This window comes from Ornithodoros turicata, chromosome 1 (assembly GCF_037126465.1).
Source record: "Ornithodoros turicata isolate Travis chromosome 1, ASM3712646v1, whole genome shotgun sequence".
In the NCBI taxonomy this organism is placed as follows: domain Eukaryota; kingdom Metazoa; phylum Arthropoda; class Arachnida; order Ixodida; family Argasidae; genus Ornithodoros; species Ornithodoros turicata.
This window is the reverse complement of record NC_088201.1, coordinates 51,598,976-51,612,610: the sequence shown is the minus strand read 5'-3', so window position 1 is coordinate 51,612,610 and position 13,635 is coordinate 51,598,976. Positions and strand designations below refer to the sequence as shown.

The 13,635-nt window shown below is 45.4% G+C and overlaps 1 protein-coding gene and 1 pseudogene across 1 annotated transcript; one reads left to right on the top strand and one right to left on the bottom strand.

Moving 5' to 3' along the window:
* Nucleotides 1–9,126: 9,126 nt before the first annotated feature.
* On the top strand, nt 9,127–10,525 carry LOC135398949 (uncharacterized; annotated as a pseudogene).
* A 22-nt stretch (nt 10,526–10,547) lies between these two features.
* LOC135398941 (uncharacterized) lies at nt 10,548–13,012 on the bottom strand. The gene is made up of 5 exons (XM_064630520.1): nt 12,255–13,012; nt 11,965–12,166; nt 11,178–11,311; nt 11,049–11,113; nt 10,548–10,987 (listed from the first exon to the last, which is right to left on the bottom strand). The coding sequence occupies exons 2-5, from the start codon at nt 11,979–11,981 to the stop codon at nt 10,601–10,603; spliced, it is 603 nt and encodes a 200-aa protein (XP_064486590.1). The 5' UTR covers nt 11,982–12,166; nt 12,255–13,012; the 3' UTR covers nt 10,548–10,600.
* Between the last annotated feature and the right edge of the window lie 623 nt (nt 13,013–13,635).

Sequence of the window (13,635 nt, the reverse complement as noted above, 5' to 3'; positions counted from 1 at the left end):
GAGCAAACGCACCAAAAATAACCGATGCCCATTTCGAGTACCAACTATTCTTCAAAGCAAATTCCATGGAAATTGTCGGACCAAATGAAGCACGTGTCAATTTTGATATGGTTGTGGCTCTGTAATAGCTTGGTAACGTAAAAGTAACTCGTTACTATCGAGTAACGGGAACGCGTTCCTTTTGTTACTTTGGTAACGGATAACGTATTTAGTTCCTTTTTTTCGGTAACGTGTACAAGTCTGCTGCATTGGATTCCAGGACATTGTGGCATCCACGGGAATGAAGAAGCGGGCAGGGCTGTTGCAACGGCGTATGGGTCCCGATCAACAATATCTATTATCCTCTCCGAAGGGGATAGAAGAAGCTACCTTGCCGATATGGCAAAGCCCTATCCCATCTACAATGGTGTCAAGATGTCAAATCAAGGACCATCATGAGAGAAGCGGATCCCGATTTATCCCTAAACTTGCCCAATCGGCTGCCTCGCAACTTTTTGTCCATTATACACAGGCTCCGCCTCTGTGTCGCCTTCACCCCACTCTTTAAATACAGGCTTGGTCGCTCCGACACCATGTAATGCTCCAGGTGTGCCGTGCTAGCAGATATCCAGCACGTGATCGTGGACTGTGTCCTCTTCAGGGTTCAACGAGAAAGGTTGCGAAACCGGCTGAAGCCAATCACTGCCGCCCCGTTCACTTTGGAGACAGTTCTTGGGCCCTGAACATCCTGCAACATCGTCGTGTCCTGCAGATTTTCCTGGATTTTCTGAAAGACACCGGCCTCCTTTATGGGAAGGAGTTGCCTGAGGACAGAAGCCGCCGATATTTCGAACAGAGACTGTTCTTCTTCTGGGCACCGTCCTCATCATTGGCATGGTATTTAAAGGGTTAGGTGTGACGTGTTTAAAGGTTCATGCGAATTGTGGGTCAACAGCCCGGAGGGAAGAAAGGTTCCGTACGGTGTTTTACGGCCGGAGTGAATGGCTGCTTTGTTAGAGTGTGGAGGAGATTATGTGAATGTAGTGATCTAGGCTACAGACCGGTTACAGGAAAATGGAAGGTTCACGAACACGTGGACGAAACGGAACAGACAAGAATTGGCAAGCATAGCGAAAGATAAGGAGGTTAGTGATTACGTGGGGAAAATTCCAGAACCAGCAACGTTTTTTTTTTATTTTTGTAATGCAAAGTTGTGGCATGCAATAAAGAAAGTAGAAAGCAGTGGCCATGCAGAACATAACAGATGATAATGGAGGTAGAAGGGAAAAGCATATTTTATTTGTGAAGTGTTTCTAGGGTGCCTTGTGATTTGTTGATACCGGACGTGTGAAGAGCGTTGAACTTGTATATGAGATAAGACTCCCTATCACGTCTGCCACGTGTGGATCTATACTCCACGTAGGGACCAACGACATCGCACGGTCGACAGCACAACATGTCATCCAGGAATTCGAAGCACTAGTTTCCTTCATCACAAACAACAGACCAGGCGCTGAAATAGTACTGACAACGATACTTCCCCGAAGACAGAACAAACACCGAGCATACATATACCAGGACACATGGCTACACGAGTTCGACAGGAAGGCGCACGCTGTCAACAACCACCTCATCCACATGCGTCAGGTACACACCAACGTTATGGTTATCACACACGCAGCTTTCGAATACCACGCTGAAGCACATCTCGCTCGGGACGGCATCCACCCAAACCACGCAGGCGTACGAGCTATGGCACACAACATCAAACACCTAATGGTCCATAGATGCCGTCCTGCACTGACAAACGCTCAAACACAACATCCTCAACCAGCTTACACTTTAAGTGCCAGCACCGCAAACACGCCAGAACACACGATGGCATCAAAGGGGACCACAACGACCACTGCACCCACGCATACACACGCGGCAAACGACAACACTCCGAACACAACCCGCACACACACAAAGTTCACGCAAACTGTGACACGGAAAACCACAAGCACGCAAACACAGACAGATGACATCGAGGAACACAGCGAGTCTCCACAGCCACTGACCCCACAGCCACCGACCCCACAGACACGACGCACGCGCACATCACGCAGAAAACACCGTTGACTATCTAATCACCAGCCTACCATGCAGTCAACGAACTTTCTACGAATGCGAAAACTCATGGAGAAACGTAGCCGATACCTACATCATCTACGGATCTACACCCGCCACCTGGCTCACAACACAGTATACCTAAAGGCCTCACCCCTAAAACAGTTCCTGCATTAGGAAAACTGACACCTGAACTAGAGCTAGAGTGGGCATCAGCCCTTAACAACACAGCCCGTACGTTTCTAGAAATATTAAAGAAACAGTGCCACGCGCAACTCGCTACGATCCAGGCCCATATGAACAATATCAGTCTCACCGACGCGGAGGCAAACACTCTCGAACTACACATTCAACAACTCAACCGCGAGCTAGCTAACAAGGAACACTCAAAACTCGGAAAACCTAATTCCAACAACGACACGGATACCGGACCCATTAACACGACACACGCAGCAGCCGAACAAATAATTTCCAGCACCACAACCACAACTCCCTGCAACATCGCTGAGTCACCCCGAGAAAACGCTGACGCAAGCACCGTAATAGATATATCACGCTCACTAACCAGCGACGAACTACAAGTCCTCTCTGTCACAGGGCGACAAGATTGTTTTGTGGATTTTTGTCGTTTAACAGGTTTTGGGAGAGTCAATTTGGAAGAACACACTCTGGTTCGGTGCGCCATGACATCTTCGGGATGCTCAGATTTATGGCGTCCAGATGCTTGGTTAGACTCGTGGAGGAACAGTCCACGTTGAGAAATACGACACTTCGACGCGACTGTGTTTGTGCCCTCCGGGTTGTTCTTGGCACCCCGCGGCGCGACCAGTGCTGCTTCTTTCGGGTCGTTCGGACCGTGTACATTAACCAGAGGCCACGTGTTGTAGAATAGAATTCTGTTTTAAGGTCCAGAACATGAGGGTCGTCTTCGCAATGATGCGTTGCAAGAAGTTTTCTTTTCTGTTGTGTTGTTATTGTTTCTGTTTTTTTTTACGTAAAAATACCAGCTGTGTTTTGGGACAGAGGGGCGATTACCTTTTCTCAGAAAAAGGGGGGATGCTCCGTGCAGTGACATTTGGGAACCCCGTTTCCCGAGGTAATATAAGGGGTAACTGAGGGAAAGTGGGGCAGTCGTCGCAAGGTGGTCAGTTAAGAGTCCCAGCGAGAGAGTGGGGGGGAAGTTAGAGGAGTGGCGGCAATGTACTGCAGGTGGACGATGATACAAGTTAGAAATGTGTGTGAAAGCTGACTAAGTTCGGCAAGTGTTGTGAGTGAAGCGACGACTCAAGGGACCCACCGAGAACCACCGTCGGAAGTAGGCAGCGATTGACCCCCTCCAAGACATCGCAGAACTGAGCTAAGTGTGACTGTTTGGTTTGAAGTGGTACTGGCTCTGTGTAATCTCAGTTTTTGCAACATTATTGTAGCATCAGTAAATATGTTGTTGATTGTAGCTCTGTGTACGTGTGCAATCGTTCAGCCACTGACTGCAGCCGCTTGACTCGCTGAGTCCGAATCATAATTAGTCACGGAGTTCCAGACATTACTTGGTATCGTCACCCGAACCCGTGACACTCTCTAGGGGATTAACATTCTGCCCTACACTCAATTCTGTTAACGAATACGAAATCCACAAAGACATATCAGACTTTGCGCGGCTACGCCTTAGAGAATTCTTCGCTCATACAACACAAGAAAACAACAACGACCTCCGACTACCATCAACCTGGACACCAAATCACGGCCGAGAACCCGCATTAGACCTGTACATTAAACAAGTAAGCAACGACATCCTTCGCGGTATTTCCCAAAGCTCGCGTGGTCACAACCTCACTAAAACACAGCGTGACATCATCAAAGCGCTAGCTGACAGAGATGATATTATTATCAAGCCCGCAGATAAGGGTGGGAGTATCGTCATCTGGCCCACAGATAAATATATTTCTGAAGCTCATAGGCAACTCAACAATACGCAACACTACCTCAAACTGGACCATGACCCAACAAAGGAGTACACGGCGCTAATAACCCATACCATACAGGACCTCCACGAACGAAAGCTCATCACACGTGATGACCTCAGATATCTCACCCCATCAAACACAGGCGCAGGTCGTTTCTATTTACTGCCCAAAATCCACAAGGTACACGCCAACGAGTTCTATACGGCTGACATCCCCGGCAGGCCAATTGTATCTAATAACAACACACCAACAGAAAGACTCTCGAAATTCCTGGACCACTATTTAAACCATATTCCGACAACACTGCCATCGCATGTACAAGACACAACCCACCTCCTCAGAATAATCAGAGATATAAACAACACTCGTACATTTGGTAGGGACACAATACTAGCCACGCTGGATGTGACATCACTGTATACTAACATCCCACACAACGACGGAATCACAGCCCTCTGCAATACCCTTTCTACAACAAACACCAGAAAAGACACGGAAACCATACTCGCTCTAATGGACTTGGTCCTTAAACTGAACTACTTCGAGTTCAATGGCGAACACTACCTACAAGTACACGGTACAAGTATGGGCACACCTGTTGCACCCACGTACGCAAATATCTTCACGGGGTTCTTAGAAAACAAAGTTCTCAGCGCCCTCTCATTGAAACCCACGGTGTACCTTCGATACATCGATGATATACTGATAATATGGGAACACGGGTAACATGAATTTCAAAAGTTGAGGCCCGACCACTGATCTCTATCTATAAAGGCTGGATGGCGCATGAGAGAGGGGCTCGCGGGGGAGAGGCGTGCATTCGGGCCGCCATGTTGGGAGGCCCTAAAGCGCAGTGTGCGCCCATAGAAAACAATGGGAGGCAACGGAGATTGTGAGTATTTATAGCGCTGCAGGCGTTGATCGTTGCTTGTCATCACACAATTTTGTAAGGTGCCAGTATACTGATGTATCCTAACAGTGTTTCACAGGTGTCCTGCCGTTCGATTCTTAATTACGTTATGTTTTGCATTCCGAAACTAGACCGTCACAGCAGTGCAGCGCTGGGGATTGTACTACAGTACGTTTCCCAGCCAATATTTCAACAAGAAACGATGTGAGGTTAACAACCACCATGTATGTGATATCCCGTGCTGCGTTCTGGACAAAAATTGTTCCATAAAGAACGGTCCGGGAAAGGATATACTCGCATGGCAGAAAGAGATCGTTCTGTAGAATCACAGCCGTTGTTTTAGCCGTGTATCGGTTTCATATGATGTATATCAAGCACTGCCGCAGGAAGTGTCTTTTAGTGAACGACTGCGGTGCTTTGCCTCGCAAATATGGACACACCGAAGCAGCCCAAATACGTTGTGAGCGTGATTTAATTGCTTCACGCAATTAGAACACGCTCGTTAGGACAGTTAATCAGGTAGTGATGTAATGTTAATCAATTAAGTTACTTAAAAGTGGTAACACCTCCTTGAGACACAAGATTTACCTCTTTTTGAAGTACATCCCTTCTATGTTTGTTTGTTTCTTCCTTCATTTGTTCTGATTATTTGCAGGCGCAGTTGTGCCAAACTGAATGTCCTTCTCGAGTACTCACATGCTTTTGCTGAATACAACTGCAGCGTGAGCAAAGCTGCTTAGGAACGGGGGCCTGCTATCCAGTGCTGACTTTGTCATGCTTGTTATGTGGAGCACGTTCGAAAAAATGCAGCTGCACATCTGAAACTCCAATGAGTATCATCGTCATCTAAAAGAGAGCGTCGTAGCACCGTTGTATGACCAGACACGCTTTCTGAATATCTTCTATGGCACCTTCCGCAGTTTGCACAATTTTGTTCAGCATCGAAGTCTCTCATAGGAACCACTTTGCATTAACTGTGACTCCCATCTTACATTTTGATGTGCAAGGGCCTTCTTGCACTACACACGTATGATCTGCAACAGGATAATTGCAGCAGGACGATTTGGAGCTTGAAACAGTTGTGATTTTGTCATTTTGGCCCTCGTGTACCCCGTCTGTGAAACGTAAACAAAAAATATCTAACACGATATGCTTTTGTAAAGAAGGTCACTGATGGTGAGTAAAGAGAATATACAAGTTCAAGTTTATTCAACGCTGGGTAACGCTCCAACAGATCGGTTAAGGTTTCCATCTGTTGGAGCGTTACCCAGCATATACGTCAACGGCCTCCGTCACGTGACTGAAAAACAATCCGGCGCATCACGAAATTCGAACCAAGGCAAGAACGCTGCTGCCAACGGCCACTACAGTCACCCCTGAGGAAGGAGCCGAACTGGCTCCGAAACGTCGGGTATCCCCGTCCTGTAACTTGGTTGGAGATTTTCGTTACTATCATAGTTCTCACCCAACCAGACACACTTGTGTCGAATATGTTCACTTTCAAGTCATTATATTATTCAACATTTTATATCAAGTTTATACAACATCAAGTTTATTCAAGTTATTTGTTGCACTTATGTGTTTCAGGATACAATGAACGTGCAGGGAGGTCACAAAAGACTACATTTATTGTTTTATGACCTTGCTACAATGACAATATATATTTTAGGAATGACAATGGACAGGTACTCTCTCTAAATTTGTAGCACTCAATTTTAGGTTAGAATGAGCAATGAATAGCAACTTCCCTCCTGGTATTTTCTTATATATGATGAATTTTGAATTTAATGTGATCAAATATGTGTTAATATAATAATATATATAAGAATATAATATGTGATAAATGAATGTGATCAACAGTAGATGTAAACAACACCAGTAGCCAGAGAAGTGCATTCTCAAGAAATAATTTTCTTCTTATAGCATATATGTGCATGCCTATTAACTGAAACAATTATCACGGTTCTCACGGTTTTAATTTCTGAGAGTGTACTGTAGAGACGGCTTAGATCTACAACAGTTAATACAAGGTATTATATACTGTGAATACATTTAAAAATCCCATGTGACACATACTTTCTGGAGGTGCTGCGGTAATCAAAGTTTGTGGGCATTACGCAGGTTCTGCACCCATTTCTTGAGTATGTCGAGGCAGCTGTGAAGTAACCTGCATTGATGATGATTATTCCAATTTTTATGGTGCATCGACAACAAAGGAAATAATACATCAGAACATTGGTTTGGGTGCAACCAGTTAAAAATGAATATGTTGTTTAATAAATGCATTGGACAAATGTTAAAACATCAGTTTAAAACATGGTTTACAATCCCTGTATCTTCTAATAATTGAAAAGATTAAAAACTATTCTAAAAAGAATATGGGGAACTCTTCTAAAAAGAATTATAATCTCTAATTATTATATTGCTGGGTGAACGAGCCTAAAGTGTAAGGTGTGTTTCTGAGGTGAACATGTAAGAAAATATGCAAAACTGAGAGAGGCTAACCACAGTGCGTGCACTGAGGTTGTTCCTTCCTGTAAAGTCGAAACCAGTGGATGAGGAACGTGATACTTACCTGTACACCCAGCCGTATCACACTGCACAGATTATTCACTGGGCAGCCCTAATGACGAAACCTGTATTGAGAGACCACTTTCGCCTTAAAACTGCTACAAATAGCACGACACGCTAGAAATTATTACTATCGTAACAAGCTGACGATACAGCTCAGACACAAAGGCGTTATTCAAGTCGCGCCACACCACCGTTACGTAGGATTCTTTGTCACAAATCAAACCAAGGCACAAAACAATACCAATACATGAAAAAATGTGACAATCGTGGTCTTATTATGACGTAATACCGAACTTCTGCGCGAAGGTAATTCAAAGAAATGAATGTGGCACTTGCTTCCGCAGAGAACACCGTGTACCATGCTAGCAATGCATGCAAAAAAGCGCTCGAGTGTTCGCACATATATTGATGACAACACTACCTGTGTAGTGTAACATGTTCTTTCAAGCATATTATGCACTCAAACTGTATTTGCCGCCGGGTAAAATGCAAGTGTGCTCGATTGAACGTCGGAAGAGCGATCAAGCAACCTGCATCCAGTGCTCGTTTTGGGCAAAAAAACACTTCATAATGGTCAAATAAATGTACAGAATGGACGCCTATTTATTCCTTGATGAAGAGTGACTCACCTGTATAAATTTAGGCCCTGTAACCTTGCCAGTACGGTTGGTACGACCGTAATTGCAAGAAGTTGCCATGATCGCTGCGGCGACTGTTGTGGGCACCGTAAGATGGCGGCCGGTTTCTTCACGCTCGCGCTCCCTATCCGCGATCCAGCCTTTTACAATCGAGATCAGTGGGCCCGACGGCCCGACGCACTCAAACTTCATTGGACAGCCAGCGCCGCGGCGTGGCAGGAAAGGGCATTTGCTAACTGTAGCTTTCCGGCGCTTCCCGGTTGTCATCGCCTGTTTGGAGCGTTGCAGCACGTTCTTCGCCATGGAAAACGTCCCGCCTAGGCTACGATGGTCGTCAAAGGGAAGTTTTGCTGCGTATATGAATGCCATAACAATCAGTGGGACTCCAGAAATGCGGAAACACCTGTCATCTTCTACTCCTTTCCCGGCAAGCCGTACGAGAAAGAAAGAAAAGAGCGTTGGGTAACTGGCCGTGCGCAGGGCCAAGGAAGTGTATCCATTTATGTAGCATTCTCCACTAAACTTCTTTGTGGTCAAATATCGTTTTCTGACTACCGTATTCATTCATTCAGCCCAGACGGCAGCTCGTGGAAGCCGAAGAAACAAAGCGTAATCTGCAGCGCGCATTTCGTTGGCGGTCGTAAAAGTGACAGCACAAACAGCCCCTCATACATCCCCACGATATTTCCAGATGCGTATCGGCAAAGAATGAGGGACCTGCAGTGCGCTCGGGGAAGGCACGAAAGGTATTATCTGCTCCTGTTTTTGTTGCAAGATGGAGTTAAGTTGTCAAGATTCCTTGAACACACTCTTGAACACATCGTGGCAAAGTTTGCTTGTGCACTATTTGAATGAAGACTCCTTTCCTTATACTGTGCTTAGGTGGAGCAAGCGACACATACAATCAATGCAGCTATTGGCCGATGTACAGGTTTTTGATGAAACACAACACATGGCACTGCCTGAAGCTGAGGACACGAACTCCTCACTGGACAACACAGACCCTTTAGACTACACGTGTACTATGCTTGACTGTGTAAGTACTTCCGTGTTGGTAAGCTCCTTTACCCACATAACATGGTTCTATTCTTTAGTTTTCTGCAGGGGACGCAAACTGAAGATGACCAGTCAATGCCTGTGTGCGGGACAACCATCGCAGCCTCATTTTCAGTTTTCCTCTGCACAATAACTAGTGATGGAGCAGCATCACAAATCTTGCACAAGACTACAAGAGATGCATCTACATCCCCTGCAGTAATTGCAACAGTGACCAGTTCATCCGGGCCAACAGAAAGACAATGTTGGTTTGCAGGATACGAAAGTGTGGCATACAATTCTGATGCACTTCATGGGCTCACAAACGTGTCAGCTGCTGTGTTTGCTCTCCTCCTCAGTGTACTGCAAACTGCAGCTACAGTGCGTGAGGGTGATATAAGCCTTCCAAATAAGTTGCTGCTGTTCCTTATGAAATTGAAATTAGGCATATCGTTTGTATCACTCAGTTTTCTGTTTGGCATCCATCCATCCATCCACAGCATCTCGAATATTTCAGTTTGTACTTTACAAACTAGCAAGTGCAACAAGAGATATTTGTACCCAGCCGTGCATCTATACTGTCTGCAAGTCCACCTTGTTTCAAGCTTCACTATCCCTCGTGTACATTTATCTGAGACTGCACTGAGATCCGAACGGAAACACCTCCAACAGTGCAACAACAACGTGCCCTGTTTTCAGCCTACAAAAATGGTTACACAGTTAAATTCCTTGTTGGTGTTCTCCCAAATGGGATGGTTGCATTCATTTCAAAGGCATATGGTGGACGAGCAACTGACTCATTCATTACTGTCAACTCTGGATTTTTAAATCATGTACAGAGAGGAGATGTTATTCTTAGTGACAAGGGCTTCCCTGGGATAAGGACAGACATGAAAAACCTGGATGCTGTACTAGTGATGCCTCCGTTCTCAAGTGGAGGTCAATTTAGTGAAGAAGAGATGAGGACCACGTATAATATTGCACAAGTTCGTATTCACGTGGAGCGAGTCATACAGAGGATCAAAATATTCAACATCTTAAACACTCAGGTTCCAGTAACGCTCCTGCCACACATCGACAACATATTTCACATGTGTTGTGTGTTAGCAAACTTGCAAAGTCCGATCATCAAGGTTCAGTAGTCATGAAACTGCACACTGGCGGGGTAGACAAATGATGTAGGATTATTTGTCGTGTTAATGTGAAATTGTGCTCTGCATACAAACAGCCAAATAAATTTAACCCTTTGTAGTGTAGTTACCCTATTTACTTTGAAAATTGGTCATGAATTGCGTGTGAATAGTAAAAATAAAGCACCCCAGGAAAGTATTCGTTAGATGCTGCCACTCAAAAGCAGACTCACTTTATTTTGCATTTATGCAAACCATAAATTATGTCAGCCTTTGCAAATAGTGTTCAAAATAAAACTTCTCAAGCTTGGGCACAACCTCACACAGGAACTGTTCATCCCTTTGCACTAGAATATCTGCCTGCTGCTTTGTAGTGTACACATAGAAGTGGGCCTTCTGCACACCTGCAATGTACATCAGTAGCTGCACTTGAGTATAGTAGGTATGACGCTGCTTTAAACACAGTTTGGCATCCCGGAACTCCAAATATGGGACAGATGTTGACTGCGCCTCTTCCCAGTAAAGCTCCTTTCCTGCTCTTGAGAACGGGCACTTTATTTCAAGCAGCAGTGGCTCACCCCCTTTCCAGATGATGCCATCAGGGCTGCCACAGAGCCAAGGCTGGCAGATGCTAATCATAACACCAGTCTGCAAAAAGTCAATGCATCAGTGAGCTTGTAAAGTATGTGTTGTATTTAGGAGACCACACCTCGTACACAGGAGCATGATGCCTGCTAGCAAAACTCAGCCTCGCTTCTGCCTCAGTCGAACTCCCTTTGGAACAAAAAAAAAAGGTTGTGCTGCAGGTGAAATTGACAGTGCCAGCAAATGCCCTCACCATATTTTGTTGCTGCATTGCTGAAGCGCCTGCTGTTCAGCAGGGCTTGCACCAAACCTTCTTCATTCACTGTCCTCGTCCATACACGATGTGCATTAGAGCTGGTTATCCTGCACCTACGCTCTTGATGCCACCTGGAAGACAGATGAGGGGATGAACAATGATAGCAGGTTATACCGCATGATACATATTAGGCAACGTCACTGAAAAAGAAAAAAAAAAAAAACGTTGTGGGGACCACCTTTCGCACATGGCTTGCTTTCTTGTTTCAATTGCCAATTCAATAGCTTCCTCTTGTGTGACGACAACCCTCTCACTGTAGAAAGACCACGCCGTTTCGGGGAGGCACACAATGAAATTTCGTTTCGTTAGTGTAAGGCTCTGTGTTCTGGCAATACTTGACTCCATACAGTGGTACGTGTTACCAGATGGTGCACTATATAATTGTTGGAGCAAATCCCTGTCCAACTGCTCACTAACACTGTTTACGATACCACGAAGCAACGTTTCACATTCTTTTTCAATCGGGCATCTCTGTTCGAGGTTCAACATCTGAACAAATGAGCCCTCAATGCCTGGAAAATGTTCCAGGATATGGTTCGTGCAAAAACGGTCAGCATCTTTAATTCGAGCTGCCCCCTTTGGATGTGGAAGGGGCATATTGAATAAACTAAAGTTAGTTTACTCAAATGGGTAGGTCTGCTTGTTGTAAATTCCATAAAATTAAAAACGTGAAAAAAAAACAAAAAAAAAACGCAACCAGCAACATGCTTTAGTCAAGGCTCACCTGCGAAAAGATCGCATATCAAGAGCTGGTTGTCGAGCGCAGGTCGTGTTGAAGGGCGTCCCCAAGCACGTGGACGGTCTGTGCACGACTTCATAACGTCATTGTTGATGTACTGGGCAACTGCAGCGGTATGTTTGCATTGCCCAGCGATTCCGCCTTTACAGCTGCACGATGCAGAAACGATAGCTCTTTCAGATCCAATCTGGCAACGAAAAAATAGCAAAATTCCAATTGCGGCAACGATGCAAGAGGTAACCAATGCAATATATCTTCTTAATACTGAGGCTTACCTCAATTAAGACATCGTGTGAATGCCTGCTTGTCTGCGCAACGCATTTGCCAGAAATCGTGACGTCTCGTCCAAGGGCTTCTTCCTTCACGCCGTACACATGTTCGGACTCCAACAGTTTTCTTCCCTTTCTAATATTGCTAGCACGGAAAAACTGTGGAATGCCTTTTATCCTTCCAAACCCACAAAATATCACGTAAGCACTCATTATACCCCGTCACAGGAACACCCAGAGTCAATCAAACACCATAAAGTACCGTACGCTTCGTAGTAAGTCGCAAAAATGGCAGAAAAGTACAGTCAATCTGTTTTGGGATTTGCCACAGGTGGCGCTGCACGCAGGGAGCGGTGGCGCCGCCTGTCAAGCGCGTCATCATCACAGTCAACTCACTTAATTAACTTCCTCGACACCACAATATCACTAGACAACGGCAACCTCATCACAACCCTGTACAAAAAGCCAACTGACAAACAACAATACCTTCACTTCAAGAGTCACCACCCGCGTCACTGTAAGGTTGGAATTCCTAATGGGCAGAGTGTAAGACTACGCAGAATTTGTTCAAACGACACAGATTACGCTGAGAAGCTTGACGAACTCTGCAGTACACTTGCCCAAAGGGACTATCCAGACTCCCTCCTAACCGAATTCCATCGCAAGGCACTCACACTCGATCGAGACGAGGTTCTGGAAAACCGAAAAAATCCTGACGCGTGCCAAATAAGCTTCATCACAAGATATTCCAACGCACTTCCAAACATCAAAGCCATTCTACAGAAGCACGAGCCCCCGACTTAGCAATATATTCACAAATCCCATACAGGTGACATACCGACGCGCAAAAAACCTGGCAGACTCCTTGGTCAATGCCAAAATCAGCAAAACAAGCACCCCGTACACGGGAACACGACCCTGCAACCTCCCGCGCTGCAAAACATGCAAGCACGTTCAACACGCTAACTCCATCAAAAGCACTGCGAGCAATTACACCCACCCCGTTAACCACGCATTCACATGCACAAGCTCCAATGTCATATACTGCATTGAATGCGGCGACTGCTCTATGCAATACATTGGTGAAACCGGCCAACAAATGAACAACCGCCTTACCGGACACAGAACCGACACGTCCAACAAACTCCCCAAAGCAGTCGCCGAACACTTTAACGTTCCTGGTCACAATTTTGACAACATTAAACTATATATTCTAGAAACCGGGTTTAGATCCACACGTGACAGACGTGATAGGGAGTCTTATCTCATATACAAGTTCAACGCTCTTCACCCGTCCGGTATCAACAAATCACAAGGCACCCTAGAAACACTTCACAAATAAAATATGCTTTTCCCTTCTACTACTTCTACCTCCATTATCTGCTTT

Excerpts from the sequence above, each read along its gene's own strand:
- LOC135398941 (XM_064630520.1), bottom strand. Across the intron at positions 11,114-11,177 it reads CAATGCAGCAACAAAATATG|GGAGTTCGACTGAGGCAGAA; the intron begins GTGAGGGCATTT and ends TTTGTTCCAAAG. Across the intron at positions 10,988-11,048 it reads ATCATGCTCCTGTGTACGAG|ACTGGTGTTATGATTAGCAT; the intron begins GTGTGGTCTCCT and ends GACTTTTTGCAG.